The following is a 27,352-nucleotide window of genomic DNA, read 5'->3' as shown; positions in this document are numbered from 1 at the left end:
CCCCGGAAGCCTCTCCCCGCCCCCGGCCCCGCCCCCCGAAGTTTCTTGGGCCCCCGGCGGCGGGCGGGACAGAATGTAGAAAGCCGCCGCCCGGCCCTGAGTAGATGGAGCTGGCGAAGCCCGCGAGGAGCGGGGAGTGAGCGGCGGAGTGGCCGGACCTCAGCGGACTCACCATGGAGGAGGAGGTGAGGGTTGGGCCAGGCGGGGTCTGGGCTGGGGTCTTCGAGCCCCTAACGGGGTTGGGGTCCCGGGCTCAGGCCCTCGTTCTTGCCCGCCCCACTCCCACTGGTCCCCACTCCCACTCCTTTTCCTACCCCCAGGCAGAGCCTAAGCAGATGGAGCAGCGGCGAGGGTAGGGGGCCGCGTCCCGCACTTTTCAGACCTCCTTCTTTATGTCTTTGGCTTTGCCATCTGTGGGGAAATTCTCGTTGTTACTGTTCCCATTGAATTGACCGGGGGACTGAGGCTCCAGCGAGTTTAATGACCTCTTAAAAGTGGCCTGGGTTGCTGTCTTCGAACCCCGTTACTGTTGACTTCACGTGCCGATCAGGTCGGATCCAGAGGGGACCAGACCCTGTACGTGTGTGCGATAGGGGAAGGGAGGTCCTGTAGATTCCGGGGTCCCTGTTTAAAGGAATCTGAGGCCACAACCGTGTCCGGTGGCAGGAAGCCTGAAGAATTTTTTTTTTTTTCCCTTGTGTAAGTCCCCGTGAGTTCCCTTTCCCCACTCCTCTTCCCCTGCTCCACATCAATCTGAGGATACACCAACTGAGGAGTCAGGTCCCTACCTTTCCCACATCCCTGGAAGGACTAACTCCTGGAAGAGCTGAAGGCTGGACCAGCAGTAGCCCTTGAGCCTCCCTCCACCCTCTCTGGACACTCCTGGTCTGGGGTGGGGTCTGGTAATTTTGTGACCTCTGCCCTGTGCATGTAAATTCTTTCTCTCAGCAACCTGGTCATCCAAGGGTTCAGCACACACCATGTACTTAATGTGTGCCTGTAGAAGGAATAAGAAGATGACTTTATTTCTTACCCTTTGAGGTTTCCCAGCTTCTGCTCCTCCCAGCCCAAGGGAAGGTGATGTGTTTTTGCCTGAATGGGAGGAGAGGAAAGTCGAAGCTTTCCTTCTTGTGATAACTGGCCTGTTGGGGAGCCCTGAGTGGACTAGGATACTTGTGTCCCCGTTTGTGACCACCTCCCTACTTGCTAAAGCCACTTTTCAGGGGCAACTAGACTGGCTGTTCCCTCCAGTCCAGGCCCTCCATTTCTGTGGGATGATAGATAAGTCACTTCCCCTCTCAGCCTGCATTTCCTCTTCTATAAAATATAGGGCCTAGCCTCCTCCCCCACTCCTATCTATAAGATCGTGGTCCCTTCTCTTCTAGTGGGTTGAGGTAAGGGGCAAAGTCAGACCACTGTGATTAGCTGTGGTTTGTTTCTTGCTGTCACGGGTGGGGCTGCTGACTGCCCTGGGCTCCTGCTGGGAAGACTGGGCTTTCTAACCGAGGCCCCTCCCCTGCTCCCAGAGGATGTGGGTCAGGATTACTCCATCTCCTGATATGCTCTGGCCCCCAATTAAAGGAAGTTCTCCTGGGGCTTCCTGGGCTCTGCCCAGCCCTGTGCTCCCTCTGGTTCTTAATCTCTAAGGTTGATACTTTCTGACTTCCAGATACCAAAAGTTCTTTTGAGTATCTGGGCTGCCTAAGTCTTGCCTGCTTTACTTCCTCCCTGACCTCAAAACCTCACCCACACAGGCAAGACCTCCCTATTGCCTGCCTCATTGCCTCCCTCTCCTTCCTTTCTACTTCTTCCAGTAGCTTCCCCTCGTTTCTCTAGGCCTCAGTATCCATCTTTGTTTCTCCAAAACTCCTCTTAGATCACAGTAAGCTGCTTGCTCTGCCTCATGACCTCAGGCCATCTCATCACCTCACTTCCACATGGCTGCTTTTAGCTCTGTTAGCTTTGAGCTTCCTTCCTTTGCCCTAGCCACTCTGGGGCCAAACCCCCTCAGCCTCAGTGACATCCTCTGTTCAGTGGGCTTGTAGTTGCTGTCAGACTGAGGCTTGGTGAAGAAGTGGTAGCCTGGGCACTGAGTTAGCTGCTCACCTGTATTGTCTGGCTCTCAGTTTCCCCATCTATAAAATAAGAGGGGTGTGCGATCTATAAGTGTGATGATATATGTGCAAATATCAGTGGAAGTGTTGTTGTCACTGGAGTAAGGTTGGAAACCTTGTATCTAGGTTTTCCTGTGTCTGTCCTCAGGCTCTGTCCCACTGCCCTCCTACAGTCATGCCTTTCCCTGGCTCCAGGATGCCCACTTGTCCTTTCCCATCTTGAGATAAGATGGGGCAGTGTCTTGTCCCAGCCCTGGTTTTGTAACATTGGGCTACTGTCTTGCCCTTACAGAGGCTGTACTTTCACTCTCTGGTTGGGAAGGGGTTGAGAGTTTAGGGTCTTTAGTGTTCTTTTTCCTTTCCTTCTCTGGACCAGGTGTACCTGGCCCAATACCCTACCCACTTCCTGCCTTCTTCAAGGGCTGCCAGACTGACCCAAGGCCTTACCCCAATTGGGGGAACCCTCTGGGTAAATGTGATGTCTTTCCCAATAGACAGGAGCCCCTCAAGCAGGGGATAACCACCTAGCCCTCAAACTAGAGACTTCCTTATTCAGGGTCTGCTTTGCCCCCAGCAGACTGCTTCCTCTCTGATTTCTCCATCACAGGGTTCTGACATGGTGGGTTCTTAGTACAATTTGACCAGAGCATTACTGGGTTTAGTCTGAGGGCAAAGGTTGTCATAAGCTGCCTGTGCTGTGAGGTCCCAGCACAGTTTCTTCTGGTCTGTCTCTGTCATAACTTTGCTGTGGCTTTCCATTTGTCTTCTGTGCACAGGGTCAGGGTGACCTGGCTTTTTTTTTTTTTTTTTTTCTTTTTAATGAATGACTTAGACATCTTCCCATGTCAGATACAGGGAAGCCAGGCTGGTGTCCAGGGTGCCTCAGGAACTACTTACAGTAGGCAGGAGAGGGCCAGGGTAAGGATGGATGGGAGGGGAGAGGGCAAAATGGGAACAGTGGTCAGCTGGTCAATAAGAGGAGAGGAGGCCGAGAAACTGGGCTGAGCTGGACAAAACCTCCCCTGTGAACCCTGCCAAGGGGAGGGGCCCCTTGTTAAAACTTACTGGGTCATAGCCAGGCCCTCTAATGGGAGGGAGGTCTGAGGGACTGGATGGAGGGTGGAGGCAAGTAGGAACATGGCCTCCAGCCAGGCCTCCTGTAGGATGACTGGGCTTTGATTCACACCATCTGCAGCCCCTCTATTGTCCACTCCCCTGTCCCAAAGAGCCCTCCTGCCCAGTTCTTATTCTGGTCCCACCCATCCTTCCAGGCCTTGGACTTACTTCTCTAGCTAATCTAGTTGTAGTATTCATGGGCACTGGTATGTTACACCCATGCAAGAAGTGACAGTGATCAAGGAACAAGGTTCCAGCCTTGGGCCCTAGAACTTCCAGCTGGTAGGAAATTTTCTTGTTTCAAGTAGTAGGTGAGGCAGGCAGGGGAGGTCATAAATGGAGTGAGTTAAGAAAGAGATGTGAGATCTCATGGTGTTGGGTGAGCTCCCTGAAAAGGTTAAGGCAAGAGGATTATAAACTTGAGGCCAGCCTGGGCAATTTGGTGAGACCCTGTCTCAAAATAAAAAGGGACGAGGAAATAGCTCAGTGGTTGAGAAATAGCTCAACCTTAGTCAGTGGTAGAAGACCCCTAGATTTAATCTCCAATACCACAGAAGGGAAAGAGAGAAAGAGAAAGACACAGATACACACCCATACTAAGAATGCCCATCCTGGAGGGTCCAGGAGCTGGCCAGCAGTGCTGTCGTTGCTGATAGGAGGGTTATGAGTGTGTATTTCCCAGTTCTTCCCTTCCAGCCTTGGGCCCTATATCAGTCTGCCAGGGTCACTGGGGGGCTTAGCTCCTGGGGGGGGGGATTCCATAGTCTGTGGGGGCTGAATATGTATCAGTTATATTGTGGGAGGGAAAGTTTGGGTGCATGATAGTATGGTACAGCCTCCCCTTTCTATCTATTTTAAATTTTTTTGATACTGGGAATTGAACCCAGGAGTGCTTTTACTGCTCAACTACATCCCCAGCTCTTTTTATTTTGTGACAGGGTCTCTCTAAGTTGCTTAGGGTTTTGTTTAGTTACTTAGGTTGACCTTGAACTTGTGATCCTCCTGCCTCAAATTCCTGAGTCCCTGGGATTTCAGGCATGTGCCACCATAGCCAGTGAATGTCTCACTTCTTGTCAAAGGGCCCTGAAGTCTCCTCTTACCCTGGACAGGGTGGCTTATAACTGGCCAGCTTCCCACTTCCTCTTTCCTGCATCCAGGAAGATTTTCCCACTTGCTCCATTTCTCTTCAAAGAGACCATGAGGGTCTCCCCACATTCCTGGGGCTTCTGGAGATCCAAGGCCAGCAACCTTAGTCCAGAAAGGCCTTGTCCAGAATTAGAAACCAGAACCAGGGAAAAGGTCCCTCAGAGCTAGAAGAGATGGCAATGACAACAGTAATAACATGAATGACAGCTGTCATTTACAAATTTAGGGTATCCTAGAAACTACTTTTATATGCTGCCTTATCTTCAGTTAGCAACAGACATTTATTGAGCACTTACTGTGTGGCAGGCATTGTCTAGGCACTGAGGACAGCAGTATACAAAACAAATTTCTGCCCTCTTGGGGTCTTATTACTTAGAAGTACTTTTTTTTTTGGTACCTGGGATTGAACCCAGGGGCACTTAACCATTGAGCCACATCCCCATTCCCTTTATTGTTTATTTTGAAACAGGGTCTCCCTAAGTTGCTCAGGGCCTTGCTAAGTTGCTGAGGCTGGCTTTGAACTTTCGATCCTCCTGCCTTAGCCTCCTGAACCGCTGGGATTACAGGCATGTGCCACCATACCTGGCTTCACAGATATTTCTTGAGACTCCAGTATGTGTAAAAGAAAGGGCTAAGTGCTGGGGACCCAGAGGTGAATTCAGCCCTATCTGGTAGGCATGTACCTGGCACCCAGACACCCAAGCAAGTAATGGATGGGGTATAAGATGTCAGTGACTGGCCCAAGAGTACAATGTGGCTGCCCTGTCCATAGGAAAGTCTTGAAATTAACTCCTGTACAAACTGTGGTTGAAAGAAGAGTTCTTGGAACCAGGTGGGGTGGTTGCCCTATGGTCCTGGCCTGGGGTGGGGATGAGGCAGAGAAGCCTCCTTCTTGGGGGCAGGAAACTAGGGCTGCAAAGTGGGTTGGAGAGGGAGGTTGCGACTCTTCCAATTTCTACTTAAACATTCTGTGTTCTAGGAGGCCTCTGTGGGCCACCCCAACCAACATGGACCAGGTCCCACTGTCCTCTCATTGGCCCCTGTTTGTGTCCTTTATACCATTTCACACTGGCCAATGTGTTTGTGTCTGGGTGTTTATTTGTTCAGCTCTTCTTCACCCTGCTGTGAGCCCTATGAGAACTGAAACTGTGTTACTTTTTTTCTTCCATGACATCAGCACTTAGTGCAACATGTGTTGACTGTTGAATGAACACATGGGGATTGAAGGGTCAAATGGGTAAAACATGGGTTATAGAGACTTCCTTTATTCTTATTTTTTAATTTTTAATTTTGGTGCCAGGGATTGAACCCAGGGGCACTTAACCACAGAGCCATATCCCCATCCCCCTTTGTTTATTTTGAAACAGGGTCTCACTAAGTTGCATAGGGCCTCACTAAGTTGCTGAGGCTGGCTTTGAACTTGTGATCCTTCTGCTTTAGGGTCCTGAACCACTGGGATTACAGGCATGCACCGCTGCACCCAGCAGTGTACTTTAAGTTCTGGCTCTGTCCCTCTGGCTGTGGGACTCTGGCAAAGTCATCTATTTTCTCTAAGCTTCAGTTTGCTATAACATGTGGATAATGATACTACTACCTTGGAGGGTAGTTATAAAAGGGAAATGAGATTGTGTGAAATGTGATACCGTGGTTCAATGAAAGGTGGTAATTGCTATTATTACTATTATTTCTGATATTGGTTAAGAATATCTGCCTTGGAGGTTGTGGGGAACCTCACATAGGATGATGTTATTAGTTGCTCAGCATAGACATACATCTCTTGTGTGGCCTATAGACATGTGGTAGCAGCCCTCATGGCATGTCCTGATGCTGTTTTACAGGGCTTAAAGGAGGGGAGTGAGAAGCCTCGGGGAACTCGGACAGCAGACAAGGCTGGCTGGATCAAGAAGAGCAGTGGGGGCCTCCTGGGGCTCTGGAAAGACCGCTACCTGCTCCTCTGCCAAGCCCAGCTGTTGGTCTACGAGAACGAGGTGAGGCCCTTTATGGCCCTGACATTGGGACTTCTGGGGCAGGAGGCAAAGTAAGGGCAGCCCAGACTAGCAGGAGGATCCTGGACCTGGGGCTAGGAGACCTCCTTCACTTTTGACTTCTTGTGCCAGTTTCTTCTAGGTCTCCATGTGTAATATGGGGAAGATGCCTCTAGGATTCCTGGATGAGAACTCCTTTGAACTATATGTGCAACTAGTTTCAGTCTCCTCAACTGTAGGCCTGTGTACTGGAACTTCCTGTCTCTGGGCAAAGTTCCATATAAGTGAATGTTCCAGAAAACCATTCAGTGGTAGTTAGAGAAGTAATAATTAATACCTCTTACTTGTTTGGAACTCTTACATACCTCTCTTCACAGTGGGAGTAAGAGTGGTCATCATTTATATTTACAGAGTTTAATGTTAATGACAAGATGACAGTGAATTTAGCATCTCACAGTGAATGGAGGAGTTAGGTCTAGAACTAAATCCAGTACCCTTTCCATCAGGAGATCCCAGCAAGTAAACCCTGTCAGTCTGTTCTGTACCATCAGACTCAACTTTTAGCTTTTCTTTCTCCTTTAACTTCAAGCTGCTGCCTGCCAATTCTGGTAGTGCCTCCCACAGTCCTCACATTTTCCCACTTCAGAATCTCGTGCCCCTCCTTGTTTCAGCAGGCTTGGGATTTGGACAACCAAGGATGCTAAAATTGTGTGTTAAGAGTCAATAAAGCTCCAGGTGAAGACTCAGGAAGAAAGGTGGCTTTTCCTTGCAGATGCTGTTTGGGTTCTGAGTTGAGGCTATCAGCGGGCCCATCCACCATATGACAGCTGGAATACATGAGGGCAGAAGGGGGAGCCTGTCCCTTTTCCTTATCAGTTTCTCTCAACCTCCCTTAAGATATCCTAGCAAATTCATGATTGGCCCAGGTCCATAAAAACTGAGCAGCCTGGATCTAAGCATTTAAAGGAGCTGCCTTTGAGAATCACCTTGCCTGTCCTGAGTCCCTAGGCTCCTGGATTTGGGGTATCAGAGAAGCAGTGGAAAGAGAGCAAGGAGATAAGTGTGTTCAGACAGTCCCCCAGATGTTCTGTACTGTGGCTCTGACCAAATTAGGATGTGCCACGGCTGAGAATGTGGCAGCAGAGGGATATTTTTATAAATAAAGAGGGTTGTCTCAGCTTCCCCCAGTGCCAGCTGCTGCAAGAGTTGAGTGATAGTCTCTCAGCTGTCAAGCCATCAGGCACTGCCAGACTTGTCCTGGACTCACTCTCTACATCTGGACATGCCTGGGAAGCAGGAAGGATTTCATGTCCCCCAAACATGAAAAATCCAAATGACACTTTTTTTAAAAAAAGATCACTATTAAAAACTTAAATGTACTTTCAAGAACTTAGCACTCAGGGGTGGGGGAGCTTGGCCCAGGAGTAGGAATTGAAAAATGCTTAAAAGCTCAATTTCTCTTTCTGATGTAAGGAACCAGGCGAGTGTGGATGGCTCTTGACTGTTTCTTTACTGTCAGAGGCTGACGTTCCAAAGATTCTGCCCCCGCCCAGTGCCTGCTGCTTTATTCTTTTTTTTCCTGAGCTGCAGAAGGATTGAGATGATTCAGCATTTCAGCATGGGAAGAGACCCAGGGCAGGCAGTTACAGGGAGTTGGGTGGCAGAGATGGACTGACTTTTTATTCCCAGGCAGAGGAGGGTGTGTTTGGCCAATGGTTGCTGAGGTGGGGAGGCCTGTGGACACAAAGGCAGGTGAGCTACTCTCACTGGAGCTTCCCTCTTGGATCCCCAGGAAGGAGGAGACTTCCTGGGGTCTCACTCTGAACCGGGCACTCATTGTACCACACTGGTCCTATGTATGTTCCTCTTGAGGGCTGCCTCTTAAAGAGCACGAAGGGAGGGACAGAAAGGAGGTAGACACACAGAATAGGGTAGAGCGAACCGGCTGAGCAGTGAGATAGGACTGTTCTTCTTCATGGCCAGGTTCAGTGCCCTCAGCACCTAGTGGGGTAACTGCACCCCACTGCTTTGTAGGTATTTTACTGCCTCAAGATGTAAGTGATGAAAGAGTTCAAAGGAGGGAGAACACCAATGCTTAGGGGGTTGTGGGAAACAGCAAGGGAACTTCCCAGAGGATTTTTCTGGCCCTTGGGTTTCATGGAGGAACCTAAAAGGGATTGAAGTTTTAGGGGTTGGAAAGAGATGTATGGAAGCACAAATGGGAAAAGATACCTGATCGAACCCAGATGGAGAGATCAGGTAGTTCTGGCTTCTAGTTCCCTTACCCTGAGAGGCAGAAGAGAGCAAAACAGTGATTGTCCACCTGTTTGTACAGTCATCTGCTTTCAAAAGTACTGAGATCTGGGCTTCACCCCATGAGATCCTGGTATCATTGGTCTGGAATGTTGCCTGGTTGTTGGGGTTTTTAATAGCTCCAAAATTGAGAACCTTTGGTGTAAATCAGTGTTTCTCAAACTTCTTATATGTCAAGGTCTCCCGGAGGCCTAGTTAAAATTCAGATTGTCAAGCCTGTGCCCCTAAGTTTATGATTCATTAACGATGGGGCCCAGGAATTTGCATTTCTAGCAGGTTCTTTGGTGATGCCAGTGCTGCAGGCCTAGGTGCCACATTGGGAGGGCACTAGTAGAGAGCAACCTATTGAGAAGGAACTGATCTAGCCACTGACTGAGGTTGGGAGGAATGTAGTATGCTAGGTTGACCCTAGCCTGGGGTCAGGATGTGGGTCTAGGTTTGTGTCCCCAGGGCGGATCACTTCATCTCTGGGCCTCATTCTCATTCTCTTCACCTGTCAAATGAGGCAGATACTGAGGTACTGGGGATTGAACCCAGGGGTGCTTAACCACTGAGCCATGTCTCCAGACCTTTTTATTTTTTATTTTGAGACAGGGTCTCACTAAGTTGCTTAGGGCCTCACTGAATGGCTCAGGCTGGACTCAAACTTGTGATCCTCCTGTCTCAACTTCCCAAGCTGAGATTATGGGCACCACTGTGTCTGGCAACTCTAGACTTTGAGGGTTCTTAGGTGACTCTGGAGAATCAGGGAGGCAAAAGTATTCACTAAGTGTTGGACATCAGAAAGTTTCCTTAACTTGTCATCCAGTCTTCAGGTCTTCCCCAAAGAGCCTGTTTCTGCTTCCCAGGAAGTTGTTTAGCTGGGTCTTCCCTGGAAGAGGGACCAGTTGACCACCATTGAGGGAGACCTTGTCCCAGGCATCTTGCTGGAGAGGCACCTAATGGGTAGAGCCTGTGGAGAAAACCCTTAAGTGTCAGGGCTGGTGGGCAAAAAGGCAGACAGTGGTAGAGGCTGGGCATTATCCTGGCCACTGACTTGCCTAGCAATGAGGCCTCAGATTGGCACACAAGAGGACAGAGTAGGATGCTTTTGAATGAGCTCTTGCCCTCTCTTTTGTGCATGACCTGCAGCCTGGGATGAGGGACCATCTCCCCAGCCAGGGATCAGCAGAGGAAAAGGCCAAGTGGGGGAGCCAACACAGGATCACTGCTGAGTTGAAAAGTCTTCTTCCAATTTTGTGACATCCCGCCCTGCATCCCTTTTCCAAGGCTACCTCTTCCACAAATCTCTGCCTGGCCTCTGGCCTGCATAGGCCCCACACATACTTTTCTAAGCCTTTCCAGCCATTCCTTTTCCTCCTCTGGCTTTATGCCACTGGATTTAGGCCTTAGACAAATACCCAACCCTGCGCTGGGGGCCCCATTTCTTACCTGAACGGTGAGCTTTGAGGTCTTCCCTCCAGTCAACACATACCGAGTACTGTCCACTTGCCAGGATCTGAGTACCACAACTTGGTGATGTGATGCCCTTCCTGAGTGGGATCAGGATCTGGGCATGGCCTGGGTTTTGATGACCTTGGTGGGTTTGGTTCTCATCAGCTCATGTCACTTTTTTCTTTCTCCCTAGGATGAACAGAAGTGTGTGGAGACTGTAGAGTTGGGTAGCTATGAGAAGTGCCAGGACCTCCGTGCCCTCCTCAAGCGGAAACACCGCTTTATCCTGCTGAGATCCCCAGGGAACAAGGTAGGGATATGCTTACTTCTGCCTGCCTCCCTCCGGGCCAGATTCTACTTGGGAAGATCACCCCTGGGTGGCTGAAGCAGTCTGGGCTTTGAGAAGCAGCCTGCAGGTTTTCTGTTGAGTTGGCTGAGGCCCAAACTCAGTGGCTGCGACAGGTTAGACCTTCTGCTCATTTTGTCTCGGAGGATCCCCAGCCTCTGGTCAATGGGAGATGTACTTAGGTCTCTACTGAGAGTTCTCCTTTCCTCTTCCTCTTTCAGGCTGTGATTGGAAGTAGTCACTGGGAGACGGGCCCTTGGCCTTCTTCTGCACCATGAACTCACAGAAGGCCCAGGGCTAAGGCAGGAGAGCTGTGGGTGAGGCCTGTACTTCAGTCAGATAGGAGTAGCTCTGGGCCCAGAGCTAAGAAGCCCGTGGTCTCCAGCTTTCCTCCCCTTACCCTTGCCTTTCTTGGTTGTAGCTGGGGAAAGTCTCTTGCCTGAGAGAGTCTTTCCCTGGGACCTGCTGTGTGCACAGATGAAGTTTACTGTTTGCTCCGCTCTTCTCTGGCTGGGAGTCTGGTGGGTGTTGACACCTGGTGCAGTTTCACAGGTGTTAAGGAGGGGGTTCGGGTTTGAGGCTGGCGCGTGCAGCACCTCTTGCCAGCTCTTGTCAGCTCTCACCACACCTCACCCTAACCTTTGCATGTCATGTGGAGCCTTGCAGAGTGGGGCTGAGTCACAGAGGCTGGCTGCTGGGGAGTAGGTTTCATCTGGGCCTGCTGGAGGCCATTCTGTTTCTCTTCCAGTTTTAGGGGTCAGGAACTCAGTCCTCTGTAGTCCTGGGGCCTTGAACCCTGGAAGAGGAGGAGACCCTGATGCTTTACCTATTAACCCTTTGTCCTACTCTCAGTGGGAGGGGCAGAGAAGCAAGCAAGACTGCCCTGGATTGGGCTGTGGACCTCTGACTGCAGGGAGTTGGAGGATGTGCTCCAGGGCAGAGTCAGGTTTAGTGTCCTGAGTATTCATGTGGCCAGCCCCGGGTTCGCCTAACATCTGCTTAAGGCTCTTTGAGGAAAAGAGGATCACATTTTGATCTTTTCGGGCTCTGGATCTTTCAACCCGTACCCTGTCGCTCCAAGTGGTCGCTGTATGTATGTCTGAGATGCAGAGTACCATGTATGTGAAGGTCTGTGCCTGTGTGTCTGGCACATGTGTGTATACTTTCTTATGTGTGGCCGAGTGTCTCCCTGACCTTGGTTCTGCTGGGGTCTTTGTGAGTGCCTCTTAGTATGTGCATGGAGGGAGGGCTTGCCTCTCTGTCCTCTGCGCATGCTGTTTTGTGGGCCATCTCCTTTCTCCAGCTTTTAGAACCAGCTGGTGGTGGGCTGGGAGGGTGGGGTTCAGCTCCGGTTGGGACATCACCTTCAGAGAGGCCTGTTTGTGCAGCTGCGCTTTCAACCTCTTCATCCAGTACCCTCCTCCCATTCTCCAACACTGCTGAGTGTTCAAGTTGACTCTGGGTGACTCTAGGAACAGGGCAATCTGTAGGAAGATGGGGTTGTGGAGCAAGTGGTTGTGGCCGCCTGAGGGAAAGGTTTGACCTGGCTCTGGCTCAAGGCCCCTGACCCTTGCCTCCTTAGCTCATACTGAGCAGCGGCTCCCCAGGGGTCAGATGGCGGACCTGGCCCAAGGCACCACTAGCATCCTCTCGCTCTCCCACCCTCCTGCCTTTCCCATCGCCCTGGGTGTTCCTGAGGTCCTCAGTGCAGCCTCCAGCCGACCAGAAGGTCATGTGACCCTGGCTGTCTGGTCCTGAGGCCGCTTTTTTTCCCTCTAATCAAATAAACAAAGACTCCAGTGTCTTGCATACCCCTCTCCCCCTGCCTCTCCATCCCCACACCCCTGCCCATGAGGTCACAAGCAGCCGCTGCCAGGAAGCAGGGTGGCCACTGCTGGGCCTTGCTGCCCTGCTGGTCTTGGCCAGCTTGGTTCTTTCCTCTTTCCTGCCTCCTTTTTCCCCCTCCCCCACTTTTCCTCTCTGCCATTCTGCCCTTCCCCCAGGCCTTGTGGGCCTATTCTGTGGCCAGTCTTATTAGCATCTGAGCTCCTAGCAGGACCAGTGTTCCTGGGATTTCCTGAAAGGGCTTGTGGCAGGGACCTGTGTAGCCTGTGGCCTTTTAGGTCATAACTTCTTGGTATTTGTGCTAATCATCTCTATTCTAGTCATCCTTGTGGAATGCCTGGCTCATTGAGCCAGGATTACAGGGTGTCTTAGCGTAGAGCTTGGTCCCCTGTAACCTTGAATTCCCTCTCCCAGGGGAGCAAACCCCTTCCCACCAGCCTGCATCTGGTGGTCCGGGCCAGTGGGGAATGGGCTCCAGGGTGAGCAGGATCCAGTAGGTCTGTTCTTGTCCCCATGAGACCCAGAGTAGTACGGTCAGCCATCTGACTCTTTCCTGCCCCACTCTTGTTCCCTTGCTACTGACTTGCATTTTATTCTTCTCAATCTCTTAGTGATGCCAAGGCCTGCACGAGGCAAGGGTGTCACCAGCTTGGAGCCCCTGAATAGGAGCAGCAGCTGGGGTCGGAGGTGATGGCTCCAGACCCCCTTTCCCATCACAGGGTTAGGTGGCCTTTGTAGCCCCTGAATGAAGCACGGTCCCTCCCTGATCTCCAGCATCTCTGATGGCTGGACTGAGAGGCAGTTGCCAAGGTGCCCTGGGGTTTCTGACTTAACTGTGGTTCTGCTGCCAGGATTGAATTTACCCTGGTCATGCAAATGAGCATTTGGCTATGGCTGGTGTGGAGGAGGGGGGGGGTACCCAGGCTCTGTATGAGGAGGAGGCTGTGTGACCAGGAGGAAGTTATATAATGAGGATGCTGAGGGGGCCATGCCGACTGTACTGTGTGTTACATAACTGGGAGAGTGGCAGGAGGAAAGGCGCTATCTAATACCAGGGCGGGGGATGGGCAGGCTGGCCACCGCCAACAAAGAACTAGGGCATCTTGAGGTCAGAGTGGGCAGTGGCCCAAAAACAGGGCAAAGGAAGGAACCTTGGGCCAATTCATTTTCTGGCTTATTCATTCAGTAACTATTTTCTGAATACCTACTGTGTGCCAGCCCCTGGCTTTAATCATGTTTAATTCCCTCAGCAGTGCTTTGTAGTAGGACATGTTATCCCATTTTTCAGATGACAAAATTGGGACTATTTATCCAGAAGAAAGGCAATACATTAATTCCTACTACTAGGGAACTACTTCACTTTGCAAAGCTCCAGATTCAGTACTATAGATATATCTAAAAAAATTGTGGTCAAAACACATAACATAAAATTTACTGTCTTAACCATTTAAAGTACAGTTAGTTCAGTGTCATTAAATACATTCACAATGTAGTACAGCCATCATTAATCATCCATCTCCAGAACTCTTTTTTTTTTAAAGATGTTGATAGACCTTTATTTTATTCATTTATTTATATGTGGTGCTGAGAATCGAACCCAGTGCCTCACACATGCTAGGCAAGTGCTGTACCACTGAACTACAACCCCAGTTCCAGAACTCCTTTTTATCTTGTAAAACAAGCTGAAGCCAGATGTAATGGCACATGCCTGTAATCCTAGCAACTTGGAAGTTTGAGGCAGGAGGATCACAAGTTTGAAGCAGTCTCAGCAACTTAGCAAGCCCTGTCTCAAAATAAAAAATAAAAACAAGAACAAAAAGCACTAAGCTCCCTGTTTCTTCTTCTCCCAGCTCTTGGCAAACACTGTTCTATTTTCTTTCTTTATGATTTTTGACTACTTTTATACCTTGTATAGGTGGAATCATTATCTTTTTGTGCTAGCTTCTTTCACTAGTTTAATATTTTCCAGGTTCATCTGTAATGTAGTATGTGTCAGAATTTCCTTCCTGTTTAAGGCTGAATAATACTCCATTGTATGTATTCACTACATTTTACTTATTCATCGATCTATTGATGGATACTTGGATGGTTTCTACATTTTGGCTATTGTGAATAATGCTGCTGTGAACATGAGTATATAAATTAGATACATCTTTTATTTATTTGTTTTTTATTGTGCTGAAGACTGAACCCAGAGCTTCACATAAGCTAAAACATTGAGCCATTGAGTCACCTTGTAGCATATTTGTACATACACAAAACATAATTTAGTCAATTTTTTCCTTCCTTCCTTCCTTCCTTCCTTCCTTCCTTCCTTCCTTCCTTCCCTCCTTCCCTCCTTCCCTCCTTCCCTCCTTCCCTCCTTCCCTCCTTCCCTCCTTCCCTCCTTCCCTCCTTCCCTCCTTCCTTCCTTCCTTCCTTCCTTCCTTCCTGCGATTAAACCTGGGGATACTTTATCACTGAACCACATCCTGGTCCTTTTAATTTTTTAATTTTTTTACTTTGATGATGATGACAGTGACGATGAAGACTTTTGGTACCAGGGATTGAATCCAGTGGTTTTGAAGCACTGAGCCACATCCTCAACCCTTTTTTTTTTTTTTTTTTGAGACAGGGTCTCATTAAGTTGCTTAGGGCCTCACTAAAGTGGTGAGGCTATCTTTAAACTTGTGATTGTCTTGCCTCAGCCTCCGAAATTGTTGGGGTTATGGGTGTGTGCCACAACACCTGGCTTATTTTTTATTTTAAAACAGGTTCTTGCTAAATTTCTGAGGCTGGTCCTAAACTTTCAGTCCTCTTGCCTCAGCTTCTTCAGTTGCTGGGATTATAGGCATGCAAAACTACACCTGGCAATTTGGTCAATTTCATTTCCAGTATTCCCTTCCCCACTTCCTAGTCCTCTTCCTCTACTCTGAAGGTCTTCCTTCTAATTTTAGGAAATTCCCCCTTTCCTGCTTTTTCCCCCCTTTTTTTCTCTCTAGCTTCCACAGATGAGAGAAAACATATGCTCTTTGACTTTCTGAGTTTGGTTTATTCCACTAAACATAATGTTCTCAAGTTCCATCCATTTTCCTGCAAATGACATAATTTCATTCTTTATGACTGAATAAAACTCCATCGTGTATGTATGCCAGATTTTCTTTATCCATTTATTCACTGATGGACACCTAGGTTGGTTCCATAGTTTGACTATTGTGAATTGTGTTGTCATGAACATGGGTATGTATGTATCGATGTAGTATGATGACTTTAATTCCTTAGGATAAATACTGAGGAGTGCTATAGCTAAGTCCTATGGTGTTCCAGGCCTAGTCTTTTGAGGAACCTCCATACTGATTTCTATAGTGGTTGTACTAATTTACAATCCCATCAAGAGTATAAAAATATTCCTTTTTCTCCATTTCCTCTCTGGCTTTAATTTGTTTGTATTCTTGAAGGCTGCAGTTCTGAACTGCAGATAATAAATCTCAATGTATTTTTAATTTGTCTTTTCCTACATATATCATTTTAAATGATCTTCTTAGCTCCCTGAGGCAGATTGTGGTGGTATTCTCTTTTATAGATGAGAAAACAGACCCAAGGTCAGACAACTGAAAACGGTAAAGACCCAGCCTGGAAGCTCTGTTCCTCTCACTGCTGCATGAGACAGCCTTATACCTTCCTCTCTTCTCCTCTCTGGCCATTAGGTTTGATAGGGACAGTGCTCTCAGCTGCCCCTCCAGAGCTCCTGCCTGCAGTGGGGAGAGATTGGGATTGATGTGGATGAGAAGGTGGGAGTCAGGAGGGGTTACTTTAGGATCAAGTGCCATCTCATCTGCGGAGTCTCAGTTTCTTCATCTGTATGATGGGGTTTGGGGTTGACTTTCCAATAACCTCATTATGGTCTGATTAAAGTCCAGAAGGGAGACCCTGGGACTTCAGAAGTTGGGGCATATTTTCAGTGGGGCCAGGATTGGGTGTGGGGCTCTCTACAGAGCTTGAGGGTGGTCCTGGGTCCAATGAGACTTCATTATGGGCACCCCTTATGCCTGTCACCTCTGTCATTATACTCAGGCTGGCATGGGTGTAGACTAGGACTATTACTACTTTACAAAGAGAACCGAAGCTGGGCATGGTGGTGCATGCCTGAAATCTCAGTGACTCGGGAAGATTGAGGCAGGAGGATCACAAATTTGAGGCTAGCCATAAGCAGCTTAGCAAGACCCTGTTTCAAAATAAAAAATTAAAAGGACCAGCGATGCAGTTTAATGATAAAGTTCCTCTGGGTTCAATTTCCAGTACCCAAAAAACAAAACAAAACAAAAACAAACACAAAAAGTAAACTGAAGCCCAGAGATCAGGCAGCTGGCTTGGGAGTTCAGATTCAAGCTCTTTCCACAGGATAAAGCTAATGCCAGTACAAGCCTCCAGCAGCTATGGGCCAGGGGAAGGCCCCTTCTCTGTTGCTATTTCCCTACCCTAACCTTCAAGTCCCAATGTCAGACCTGATGTGGGGTCATTTTGGTTTGACCTTGGGTTCTGACATGAAAATGTGACCCTAAATGTGAGCTCTATAAAATATCTGTCATCCATCCCTTGCAGGTCAATGACATCAAATTCCAGGCACCCAGTGGAGAAGAGAAAGAATCCTGGATCAAAGCCCTCAATGAAGGGATCAGCCGAGGCAAGAACAAGGCTTTTGATGAGGTGTGATACAGTCCTGTGTATCATGTGTGGCCATCATGTGTGGTCTGGGAGAGGATCCTGCCCACCTCGCCCCAGTCTACCCCTCACTTATGTCACTGCTATAAGCACCAGGACACTTGGGGTATACTTCATTTAACCCTCATAACAGTCCATCAAAGTGGGTGGTGGTGTCCATTTTACAGATGAAATTGAAGTATAAACAAATTAAGTAACTTGTTTTAAATTAAGAAATACATTGCCAGGTGTGGTAGCTCACAGCTGTAATCCCATTGACGTGGGAGGCTGAGGCAGGAGGATCACAAGTTTTAGGCCAGCCTCAGCAATTTAGCAAGGCCCTAAGCAACTTAGCTAGACCGTCTCAAAATAAAAAGGGCTGGGGGTGGGTCAAAAAGGGGGCTAGGAATGTGGCTCAGTGGTAAAGTGCCTCAGATTTAATCCCCAGTTAAAAGAAGAAGAAGAAGAAGAAAAAGCACATAAGTGGTATGGTAGAATTTAATTGGTCGCAGCCATGGGCTTTTTCCAACCCAACCTCAACTGGAAATAGCAGGTGACACAGGCAAGAGAGGCCTGGGCGTGAGCTCAGCTTGAGAGCTCCCTTTCAGTTTGCCCATGAAGTCGGGCAAGGTTTATACGCTGGTTTGCAGCCCTCAGTTTCCCTGTTTGTCTGCAGTGACCTCAGCCACCTGTGCCATAGCAGTGACTGTGGCAACTGAGGTTCAGTCAGGCTCAGGGAGGGCAGCATGTCCCACAAGGCCAGGATCTCTTAGGGAGGATTTGTCTTTATCTTTGACATCATGGATCCTTAGCTATTTGATGTAAAATGACCTTGAGGGACTGGTTTGTGGCTCAGTGGTAGAGCGCTGACTAGCATGTGTGAGGCCCTGGGTGATCCTCAGCACCACATAAAAATAAAATAAACAGGGGCTGGGGAGATAGCTCAGTCGGTAGAGTGCTTGCCTTGTAAGCACAAGGCCCTGGGTTCGAACCCCAGCACCCAATAAATAAATAAATAAATAAATAAATAAAAATAAATAAAAAACAAATTGTGTCCACCTACAACTTAAAAAAAAAAAAAAATTAAAAGAATATAAAATGACCTTGAGTGCTACCTTGGATTGTGGAGGATGAGACCTGAGGGGAGAAAATCTTCCCAAACAAGACCCTCCTAACATTCAGATCCTCTTGACTCCCAGCTGCGGCTCCTACGTACTCTCCTATGTCACTGTGTCACGCTTAGTTCTTCACTACCTGGTGCAAGCATTCCTGTTTGCAGGGAGTGTTGATGGGCCACGTGTTGGGTGTTGGGGGAGGATACAGGAGCCATGGCCTAGGACTCACCCACAGTCTTGTCAGAGCGGGTCTGTTTGCTCCTCCACTGAGGACAGAGACTGTTGGAGCTCCAGGCAGGCTTGAGCCTCCACTCTATCACAGCCACAGGGTTCAAAGTTCAGAGTTCCCATGTGAGTCTTACTCTGGCTTTCCAGCTGCTCTTGACCCCCTTTCCTGACCCTCAGAAAGCCAGATATTCAGGCTCAAGGGACAGAGACCTTACTCTTTCCTGGGCTGTTCCCTTGAACCTGGGAGAAAGGCAGGGTTCAGGGAAGGCCTTTGCTGGAAGGCAGATACCATGGGATTGTGGTCTGACTTCGCCCCACTTCCCACTCCCCAGGTAAGCCCTGTAGCAGCCTCAGGGTTGCTTAGGTATTTATAATAGACTAATGGATAAGGACTGAGAGCCCAGGAAGACTGAGGCAAAGAGGGTGGCTGCAGAGAACAGGAGAGCCCCAGACTTGACAGATGGACTGCTAGTGGCAGGGTAGACTTAGAAGCAGAGGTCCAGAAGCAGCAAGACACCACGGGCAGTGGGGGTTGCTAGCCCTGTTAAGTGAGGATGCAGGGTGCAGACTCTATTCCTAAGTCAGGGCAGTGGGTGTTTCCTACTCTCCCCAAGGCCTGGTGGGGCTGACCTGCTTTCCTCTCCTTCCCAGGTAAAGGTGGACAAGACCTGTGTCCTGGAGCATGTGACACGGGACCGGGTGCGGGGGGGCCAGCGGCGCCGGCCACCAACAAGAGTCCACCTGAAGGAGGTAAGGCTATGTCTTCAGTTTGGATGGTGGGAGGTCACGTGGGCCTGGGGCTCCAACTCCTTAGAGTGGCAGCCAGTCTTGGGAAAGTCTCTTTTCTGAGGACACCTGGAATTGGGGCTTGCTGAGTGATGTACAGGAAGGGCAGTGGGGGCACCTGTGCTATATGCGCTCAGGATATAGATGTCCCTGAGCCAAAAGTCTTTTTCCTTTATGGACTACACAGTGGTGGTAGCCAGAGTTGGCCAGAGGGAAACTGAGATGCACAAGACTAGTCCCTGCCCCTCAGAACTTAGCTTGCAGTTGGAAGATAGACCTGTCCACAGACTCCCCCAGGCTGTCTACTTTTGTACAGAGAAGAGTTCTGTGAGGTTAAGGGCAGGAGGCACCGTGGAGGAGCCACTGGCATTTGAGCTGACCCTTGAAGGACAGCAGGGCTTTCAGCTGGCAGACTTGGAATGATGAGATTCCTGGCAGAGGGAATGGTGTGAGTTGAGCATGGGGCAGAACAGTTCAAGGTGTGCAAGTGGCTCTGTTGACTTGGGAGATTGGTCCTGGTCCGGGAAGGTGGGGTTAGGGAGGAATTTGTGGAGACCTTGAGTGCAAGAGTTGGGGACATAATGGGATGGCACAATCCAGAGGTCAGTTTGAGGCCCTCTGGGTGGGTTGGGTTGAGGGAGAGAAAGAACGGGGGGAGGCGGTCTCCCAGGCTCCAGATGGGGATGAGAAGGGAAGGGCCTATGGGAGACACTGGGAAGCAAGAGCCACCTGGGCTTGCTTGAATGCTGGAATTGGACAGAGCAGGAAGGGGGTCAGTGGTATCAAAGGGCTGAAGACTGGGCACGGGGAATTTGGGAGAATGTATGAGCAAGAGTGAGGGGTAAGGGGGTCTTAGACCACTGCAACTGATGAGGGGGTCAAATTTTGGAGGCTATGAAAGAACCTCAGCAACTGTGACATTTGAGGGCTGGAGAGGGGCAGTAGATAGCAACCAAGGAAGAGAAAACAAGAGAGACCAAATTGGTACAATGGCATGCAGTTGTATTCCCCATGGCAGGAGTATCACAAGTTCAAGGCCAGCCTCAAACTTAATGAGTCCCTTTTTCAAAATAAAACAAAAGGACTGGCAATGCAGATCAGTGATAGAGTGCCCCTGATGAGCATCTCAAGAGAGAGAGGCCCAGACCTGGGGAACAGCAGCCAGGTTGGCATCCACAGTTGACAAGGCAGTAATGAGGAAAAGGCAGGTGATAATATTTGCAGCACATTTTCTAAGAGGAGTCAGTGTAGAGATTTGTGGATGCCCCAGCGGGCAGAGTCCACGAGAGAGATGAACCCAGGGTCATCAGAAGATTTGTTATTGAAATGAGGCAACTGTTCTTGTCTGTCAGCTGAAGGAGAGGAGCTGCAGAGTGGGACAGGAACACCTGTGGGGAAGATCTGGAGGCGGGCCCTCAAGAGGTACCCAGGGAGGCACAGGGTGTGTGTGTCGGAGGCATGTTTCTGTGAGGGTCCCAAAGGACTCAGATCAGGTTGGCCAGATCACATGGGGCATGTAAAAGGGAGTGAGGTCCCTGCCAGCACCCCCAACATCTGAGGAAGCTTGGGAGAAACCCCTTGTCAGCGCTGTTCCAAGACCTCTGAAGCTCCCTAAGAAGATCCCCACGACTTGGGCTGCTGGGTGTCCCTGTGGGTCCTCAGAGTCAGGTGGGGAGGTAAGCCGATTTGGTATAGTGGTTCCTCTGGCATTCACCTGGTTACGCAAGGGCTGGAGAAGAACTGGTAGATGGGACATAGGTCTCTAGGAAGGGAAGCAGAGGTGAATGAACTTCAGACTTGGGGGAACCAACATTTGACTCAATGGCCAGTCAGCCAGTTTGACACCCAGATATCATCCCCCCACCAGGTAGCCAACGCAGCTTCTGATGGGCTTTTGCGCCTGGACCTTGATGTTCCGGACAGTGGGCCACCAGTGTTTGCCCCCAGCAATGATGTCAGTGCTGTCCAGCCCTGGGAGACACCTCAGCCCCTTATGCCTCCTACGAAGACTTCCTCAGCACTTGAGACCAGCAGCCTTAGTGATAAGATGGAACCCCCTTCGGCGGAGAGAGCCCCAACCCCAGTCTCAGCCACCTCTGAAGCCCATCCTGAGAGCCAAGAGGACTCAGAGATCCTAGTGGGGGAGGACAGTGACTCTAAGCAGCCCCCCAACAGCATCTTGCCTGACAAACTGAAGGTGAGCTGGGAGAGCCCCAGCCCCAAGGAGCTCCCTCTTCTGGAGAGTGCTGAACTGTCCAAGGTACCCTGTTCTGAGACTGCAGAGGCTGTCCCCAGGGCGGGTGGGAAGCCCCCTACACCCCCACCCAAGATCTTATCAGAGAAAATGAAAGCCTGCTTGAGTGGGATGGAGGCTTCTGAGCCAGCCCAGAGTTCTGGGACCCTTGGATCCTCTGCTCCAGGCTCAGCACCGTTCTCAGTGAATGGCATGGATAATGGTCCTGAGCCCAAGCCATCCCAGGGTACAGGCACCCCAGGAACTGCCCCAGAGGATGCAACAACATCCACAGCACTGCCCCGCTGGGACTTGCCACCTCAGTTCCATCCCCGCTGCTCCTCCCTTGGGGACCTGCTTGGGGAAAGCCCCCGGCATCCTCGGCTGCCCAGGGAACAGCTGTATCGGGCTCAACTGGAGGTGAAGATGGCCTCAGAACAGACAGAGAAACTATTGAACAAGGTGCTGGGCAGTGAGCCACCCCCAGTGAGTGCTGAGACGTTGCTCAGCCAGGCTGTGGAGCAGCTGAGACAGGCCACTCAGGTCCTGCAGGAAATGAAAGATTTGGGAGACCTGAGCCAGGAAGCCCCTGGGCTAAGGGAGAAGCGGAAAGAACTGGTGACCCTCTACAGGAGAAGTGCACCGTAGGCCTGCTGGGCTAGAGGCACAGGTCCTCTTGGCCGCCCCATCAGAGCCCAGCCCTACTGAGAAATGTGCTTGTGCAACTCGGCTATAGAGGGCCACTGGGCATGTCAGGGTTTGGTCAGGACCTGAAGAGACTCCTGGTGTCCTTCCCACTCTGCCCCGGCCAGTGGTGCCAGGTGCCAACCAGCACCACTGTCTGTCTCTCTGGCTTGGCCTCATCTGGGGCTCTGGGCTGGGAGCACACACTCAGGCCCTGGGTGCTGAGTGGTTGTTCCAAACTTCCCCAGGGCTTTGGCACAGTTCTTGGGGTTTCTGGGGTGGCATCATGTCTGCTCCCCACCCCCAGTAGTTTACATTCCTGACTTCTGAATAGAGCACAGCTGAGCCCCACTATAGCCCCTCCTCCCATCTTGAGATGTTCCCAGACAGCCTTCAAGTCAGCTTTCTTCCACCTATTCTGAACAGAGGCCTTGGGTGTAGGCTATAGGATCATCCCTCAGCTGGGTGAAACCTGGGACTCAGCTGCGGCCTTTTGAGGCAGATGCTTTCCCACCCGCGTGAGGAAGTCATTTGCTGTGTGGCCCCTCTCTGGGCCTGTTCATGTTTCTGCAAAGCAAGGGCATTTTCTGCAGCCTCCTTCTCTTTGATGAACTACAATTGGAGGCACAGGTCTGGAGGATATCAGGGAAGAAGAGGAACTCAGAGGGTCTTCTAGCTTGGTTTTTGCTTCTGGACTAGCTGTGTCCAGCCTTGCACACTCCCAAAGAGGTGAACCCCTGAGTGGCTCAGTGTCAACGTTAGAAAAACCTGTATGTGATTATCATAAGTCAGCCCTCAGAACCCCCCTCCATCTTCTGTGCCTCCCCAGATGGGATTTATCTGGGTATCTGTGGTTCCTCAAATCAAATAGGTCCAGTGTCTCCATCATTTCCTCACACACTGATGGGGCATGCTGGAGTCTGACATCACGTCCCTCTCCCCTCTGTTCCCTCTCCAGCTCAGGCCCCTGGTGGGCTGCCCCCCCTAACTTCATAGTGGAAGGAGGATTTTCTCCTTTCTCCCTTCCTGGTCCATTCCTGGTCTCCTCCCAAGCCCTCTCCCGCATAGTGCCTGGCTCTGAGAGCACATCCAGTCTCATCCTGCTGCAGTAAGTAGACTGAGGGTGGAGACTGGGGCCCTTAGGCATGGGGTCGGGGCAGCCCAGGAGGTTTCTTCACGTGCAGTTTTGCTTACGGAAGAGAAGAGAGGGCCACAGCAGCATGCCCTGGCCCTTCTGCCACTGCCCCCACCCACCCTTAGGCACCAGTCATGCCCACTGAGACCTGCAAGTACAGATTGATGTCTTCATTACTATACTGTCACTGTTCTTGAGGGCAGTGGGCAGAGATCAGAAGGGGCAGGTCTCCTCTGATCTGTACCAGGTAGGGGCAGAGGTGAGCAGCAATGCCATGGTTCATGAATCCTCATTATCCTCTGGCCTCCGATCTCTTCTGTATAAGAGCAAGAATATTATCAGGTGCCCACCACGTTATGACCCCTGCCCTCAGGGAACAGCCTCCCCCACCAGCAGCCAGGACTGACTGGGGCTTTAGCCAAGTCATCTGCTGTCAGGAATTGGGCCTCAGTTTCTTCTTCTGTTGAGTGGCAGGGCAAGTAGCTCTGGGACCATCTCAGTGACCAAATGCCACTGGTTCCCATGCTTTGACCACCTCTCTAGGGAGGAGGCATTCTGTGTCCTCTGCTTATGATGCGCCTTTTTTGAAGTTTGGCAATAAATTCCTTTTTATGAAACTTACCTGTCCCAAGCCTGTTTGTTGGTGTGGCAGCCAGCTCCAGGGCTGACCTTGAGGGAGCAGAGGGTAGGTGGCAGTTGGCATCACAGGTCCCCAAACACAGTTCCAGGGCCCCCTTCCTGGAGGCTGGGCTGGAGGCATTGCCTCCCAGCAGTGCTGGGTCCCTGCTAACTTCAGCCAGCCCCACCCAATTCCCCCTCCCCCCAGTGTTTCTCTGGGCCAGGGTCTAAATGTGAGGAACAGTGCTTTCCCATTTTAAAAAACATGATTTGGAAATAAAAATGTTGCAAGAGTAAGACTAGTACAAAGAACACCCACATGCTGTGCCCAGATTGACCCATTATTTTATCTTCTCAGCACTTTCTCTATTCCACATGTACACATTATTTCTTTTTTTCTCTGAATCATTGGAAAGTTGGTTATCATGGCCCTTTACCCCTAACTACTTCAGTATGTGTTTTCTAAAACACATTTTATCATGTAACCATGCCATAGTTATCAGTATCAGTAAACGTAACATCAATGTAGTAGTTTATTTTTTATATTCCAATTTTTATCATTTGACACAGTAATATCTATTGTTTTTCCTCCTGTCATGGTCAGCTATTACAATTATCAACTCTCTTTAGTCTTCTTTAATCTGAAACATTTACAGTCTGTCTTGTCTTTCTTGATTTTGGAGGAATAGTCTTTCCTCCTAACCATTTTTAATAAATCATTCCTCCTTTGGGGTTTGAGATTGAGATTATGGATTCTTGGCCAGAAACCTGCATGGATGGTAGTGGTCCTTTTCAGGGTACCATATCTGGAGGCATGACATCCATCTGACTCTGAGTGGTGCTGTTCATTTTTATCACCTGAGCAAGGAATCTGATTTTTATACTGTGTGGTCAGTGTTTATTCTTTTGCAAGTAATAAGCAATCTGTGCAAGGCGTCTTAAGACCATGCACAAATGTGGCACCCAACACAATTTCCCCCGATTTTGAGCAATGGTTCTTATGAACAGGTGTTTCCTATAAAGGTTTCAAAGTGGTGGTTCCAGCTGTTTTATCTTCTGAGCCTGGGGCTGATTAGGGGTGAGCCTGGGCTCTGCTTTATGCCTGTGAACCCCTGACACATCTCAGCACCTCAAGTGTGCTCAGGGAAGCCCTGAGCTCATGAACAGAACTCTTCAGTTTGGGTGCCAATTTTCAAGTCCCACCCAGGGACTCTGGGTAAGTCTCAGTCTTAGGGGTCCTCATTTTCCTCAATCACAAAAGGGGATTAAAATACCCCCCAATCCTCTGTGGGAAAGCACCGCTGTACTTGCCAAAGGCTGGCTCCGCTCCTTCTCTGTGAGGGCCACTGCACAGTCCCTGTGACCAACATAACAGGAAGCACCTGACCCAGGACCTATCAACTGTGGCTGTGACCCTTGTGTTCCTTGTGACTTTCCCTGTCACTGATCTGATGTGTGACAGCCATACCACATGTGTCCTACAGAAGCTGGGGAACCTCCTGAAGAACCACTTTCAGGCCCCTTCATCTGAAAGGAGTCTTTATTGGTGGGAGTATCCCTTCAGCCCTGACCCAAGAATTAGGTCCCTTCTGGAGGGCCACCTTGAAGGGAACAGCTGCTGACATGGTGTTGGTGGCTAGCCACAGGGCTGAGGACGGTTGTGGCAAGAACTTGCCCTCTGGTCTTGAGGACTGAAGAGAAGGGGAGCCTTCTTTTTGAACAGGCTGCAATACCTCTGGCCTGAAGTCCTGTGGGTACAGTGCAGGATTTTGCAAACCACAAGGTGGCTGCCTTCTTCAGACAGGGTCCCGGATGCGGGGAGGCTTGGTGGCAGTTTATCCCTTTTGCCTTCTCTTGTTACCTCCACCTGAGCCTGGGCCCTGGAAGCATCCTGTGTCTCCGGAACCACTGTATTTTGTGCCTCCTCCTAATCTCACTTTCCTACCTCTCCTAACCTTCCTCTCAAGTCCCAGATAAATAGAACTTTCAGAAAAGACCACATGGACTCACTCAAGTGGAGGTTTCTGTGTGAGGGAACAAGAAGGGTAGAGTGATGGCAGAAATTCCTCCCTGTAGTCATAATCTTATTAAAGAAATAAAATTTCTGCCTGAAACAATTGGGTGCAAGTAGAAAAAACATACTTTAGGTTTGAAGACAGACACACCTAAATTCAAACCCCAAGAGTGGAACTGGAGGTAGCTCCGTGGGAGAGCACTTGCCTAGCTTGTGCAAGGTCCCCGGGTTCACTCCCCAGTACCACAAAAAATAAACAAACAAAAAAAAAACCTCAAGAGTGACTTCAGACTAACTGTGCCTGTTTTCCTATCTGTAAAATGGATGAGTTCTCTCTCCTCTGCAAGGGTGCTGGGGAACACTTAGCCCATGGCCCAGCCCCATAGGAAATGCTTAATGAACTCAGCCTCATGGACTGTTGATCTCTCCTTGTCACCGCAGAAGTCTCATGAGGAAAATTTAATGTTCACTTCATTTGACAGCTTTGGAAACAGGCTTAAGCAACTTGCTTAGGAGACCAAAGTTTTAGGACCTGGGATTTTGACCCTCTGCAGTCCTGGCTTACAGCCACAACTGAGTGCTTCCTGTCATTACTCTGGAGGGTCTGTGACTTCAGGTGGAGGTTCAGCCTGGGAACTTGGGCTTGGGGCATCCCCACTTCCCCGCATCTAGAAATGCCCCAAGCTCAGCCTGGCTCCCCACCAGTTAGCCTGGCCCTAGGGAGCAGCTCAAGAGGCCTTCCTTATAAGGACAACAATTTAGCTGTGATGAAACTTCTGGCCTCCCAGCTGGGCGGAGGGGGGAAGGGAAATGACTGAGGTTCCAAGGGCTACAGCTGAGAGCTTTAGCCTCCGCAGGAACTCGCCCACAGGGCCTCCCTCTCCCCTTCCTGTGTCAGCAGCACAGTGCGGCTATCTGGAAAGCCCCACTGGCAGGAGTGGGGAAGGGGATTCAGGCAGGGCCTGAGAAGCCAAAGGGATGGCTAATGGAAGGGCAGATATATAAACTGAGGCAGAGAGGGGACAGAACACTTCTCAAAGCAGAAAGCCCACAGGTCTGAACCCCACACTCTAGGCCGCCAGGGTTCAGACTGATTAGGACCGTCAGAGAGGCCTGTGGAGGAGGTGCAAGGATGTTCTTAGGCACGGCTTCCCTTCTCACTTTGGACTTCCAAAATCAAGTCATAAAGGGGAAAGGGTGGGTGCTGGTCAGTTTGCAGCATCACCTGTCTTTCTCCTGTAACATGTCCCTAGGGGACTGCCCTACCCTCCAGAATTTACCAACACACTGTCCATCTGCAAAACTAATCATGGAATCACAGGATACTGGACTGATAAGGATCTTTGACACCATCTAGTCTCACCTGCTGATTTTAAAGAGGAGGAAGTGACAGCTCAGTGGGAGGATCTGAACATGCTCATCTGTTTTGTTAAAAAAAAAAAAAAAAAAAAAAAAAGTGTGTGTTTGATTTTTCCTTGTTTTCCTATTAAAATTTCCTTTTTGCTGGGTGTGGTGGGGTGGCACACCCCTGTAATCCCAGCGGCTTGAGAGGCTGAGGTG

At 49.8% G+C, this 27,352-nt stretch overlaps 1 protein-coding gene across 1 annotated transcript; it reads left to right on the top strand.

Annotated features, from left to right (window-relative positions):
- The first annotated feature begins 54 nt into the window (after positions 1-54).
- Positions 55-27,180, top strand: Plekho2 (pleckstrin homology domain containing O2). The gene is made up of 6 exons (XM_047541753.1): positions 55-185; positions 6,215-6,364; positions 10,302-10,418; positions 16,881-16,985; positions 18,974-19,072; positions 20,976-27,180. Exons 1-6 carry the CDS (start codon positions 174-176, stop codon positions 21,987-21,989), a joined length of 1,497 nt encoding a protein of 498 aa, XP_047397709.1. The 5' UTR covers positions 55-173; the 3' UTR covers positions 21,990-27,180.
- Positions 27,181-27,352: the final 172 nt, after the last annotated feature.

This window comes from Sciurus carolinensis, chromosome 2 (genome assembly GCF_902686445.1).
Source record: "Sciurus carolinensis chromosome 2, mSciCar1.2, whole genome shotgun sequence".
Classification (NCBI taxonomy): Eukaryota; Metazoa; Chordata; class Mammalia; order Rodentia; family Sciuridae; genus Sciurus; species Sciurus carolinensis.
The sequence above is the reverse complement of the archived record's forward strand: the minus strand, read 5'-3'. Positions and strand labels throughout refer to the sequence as shown.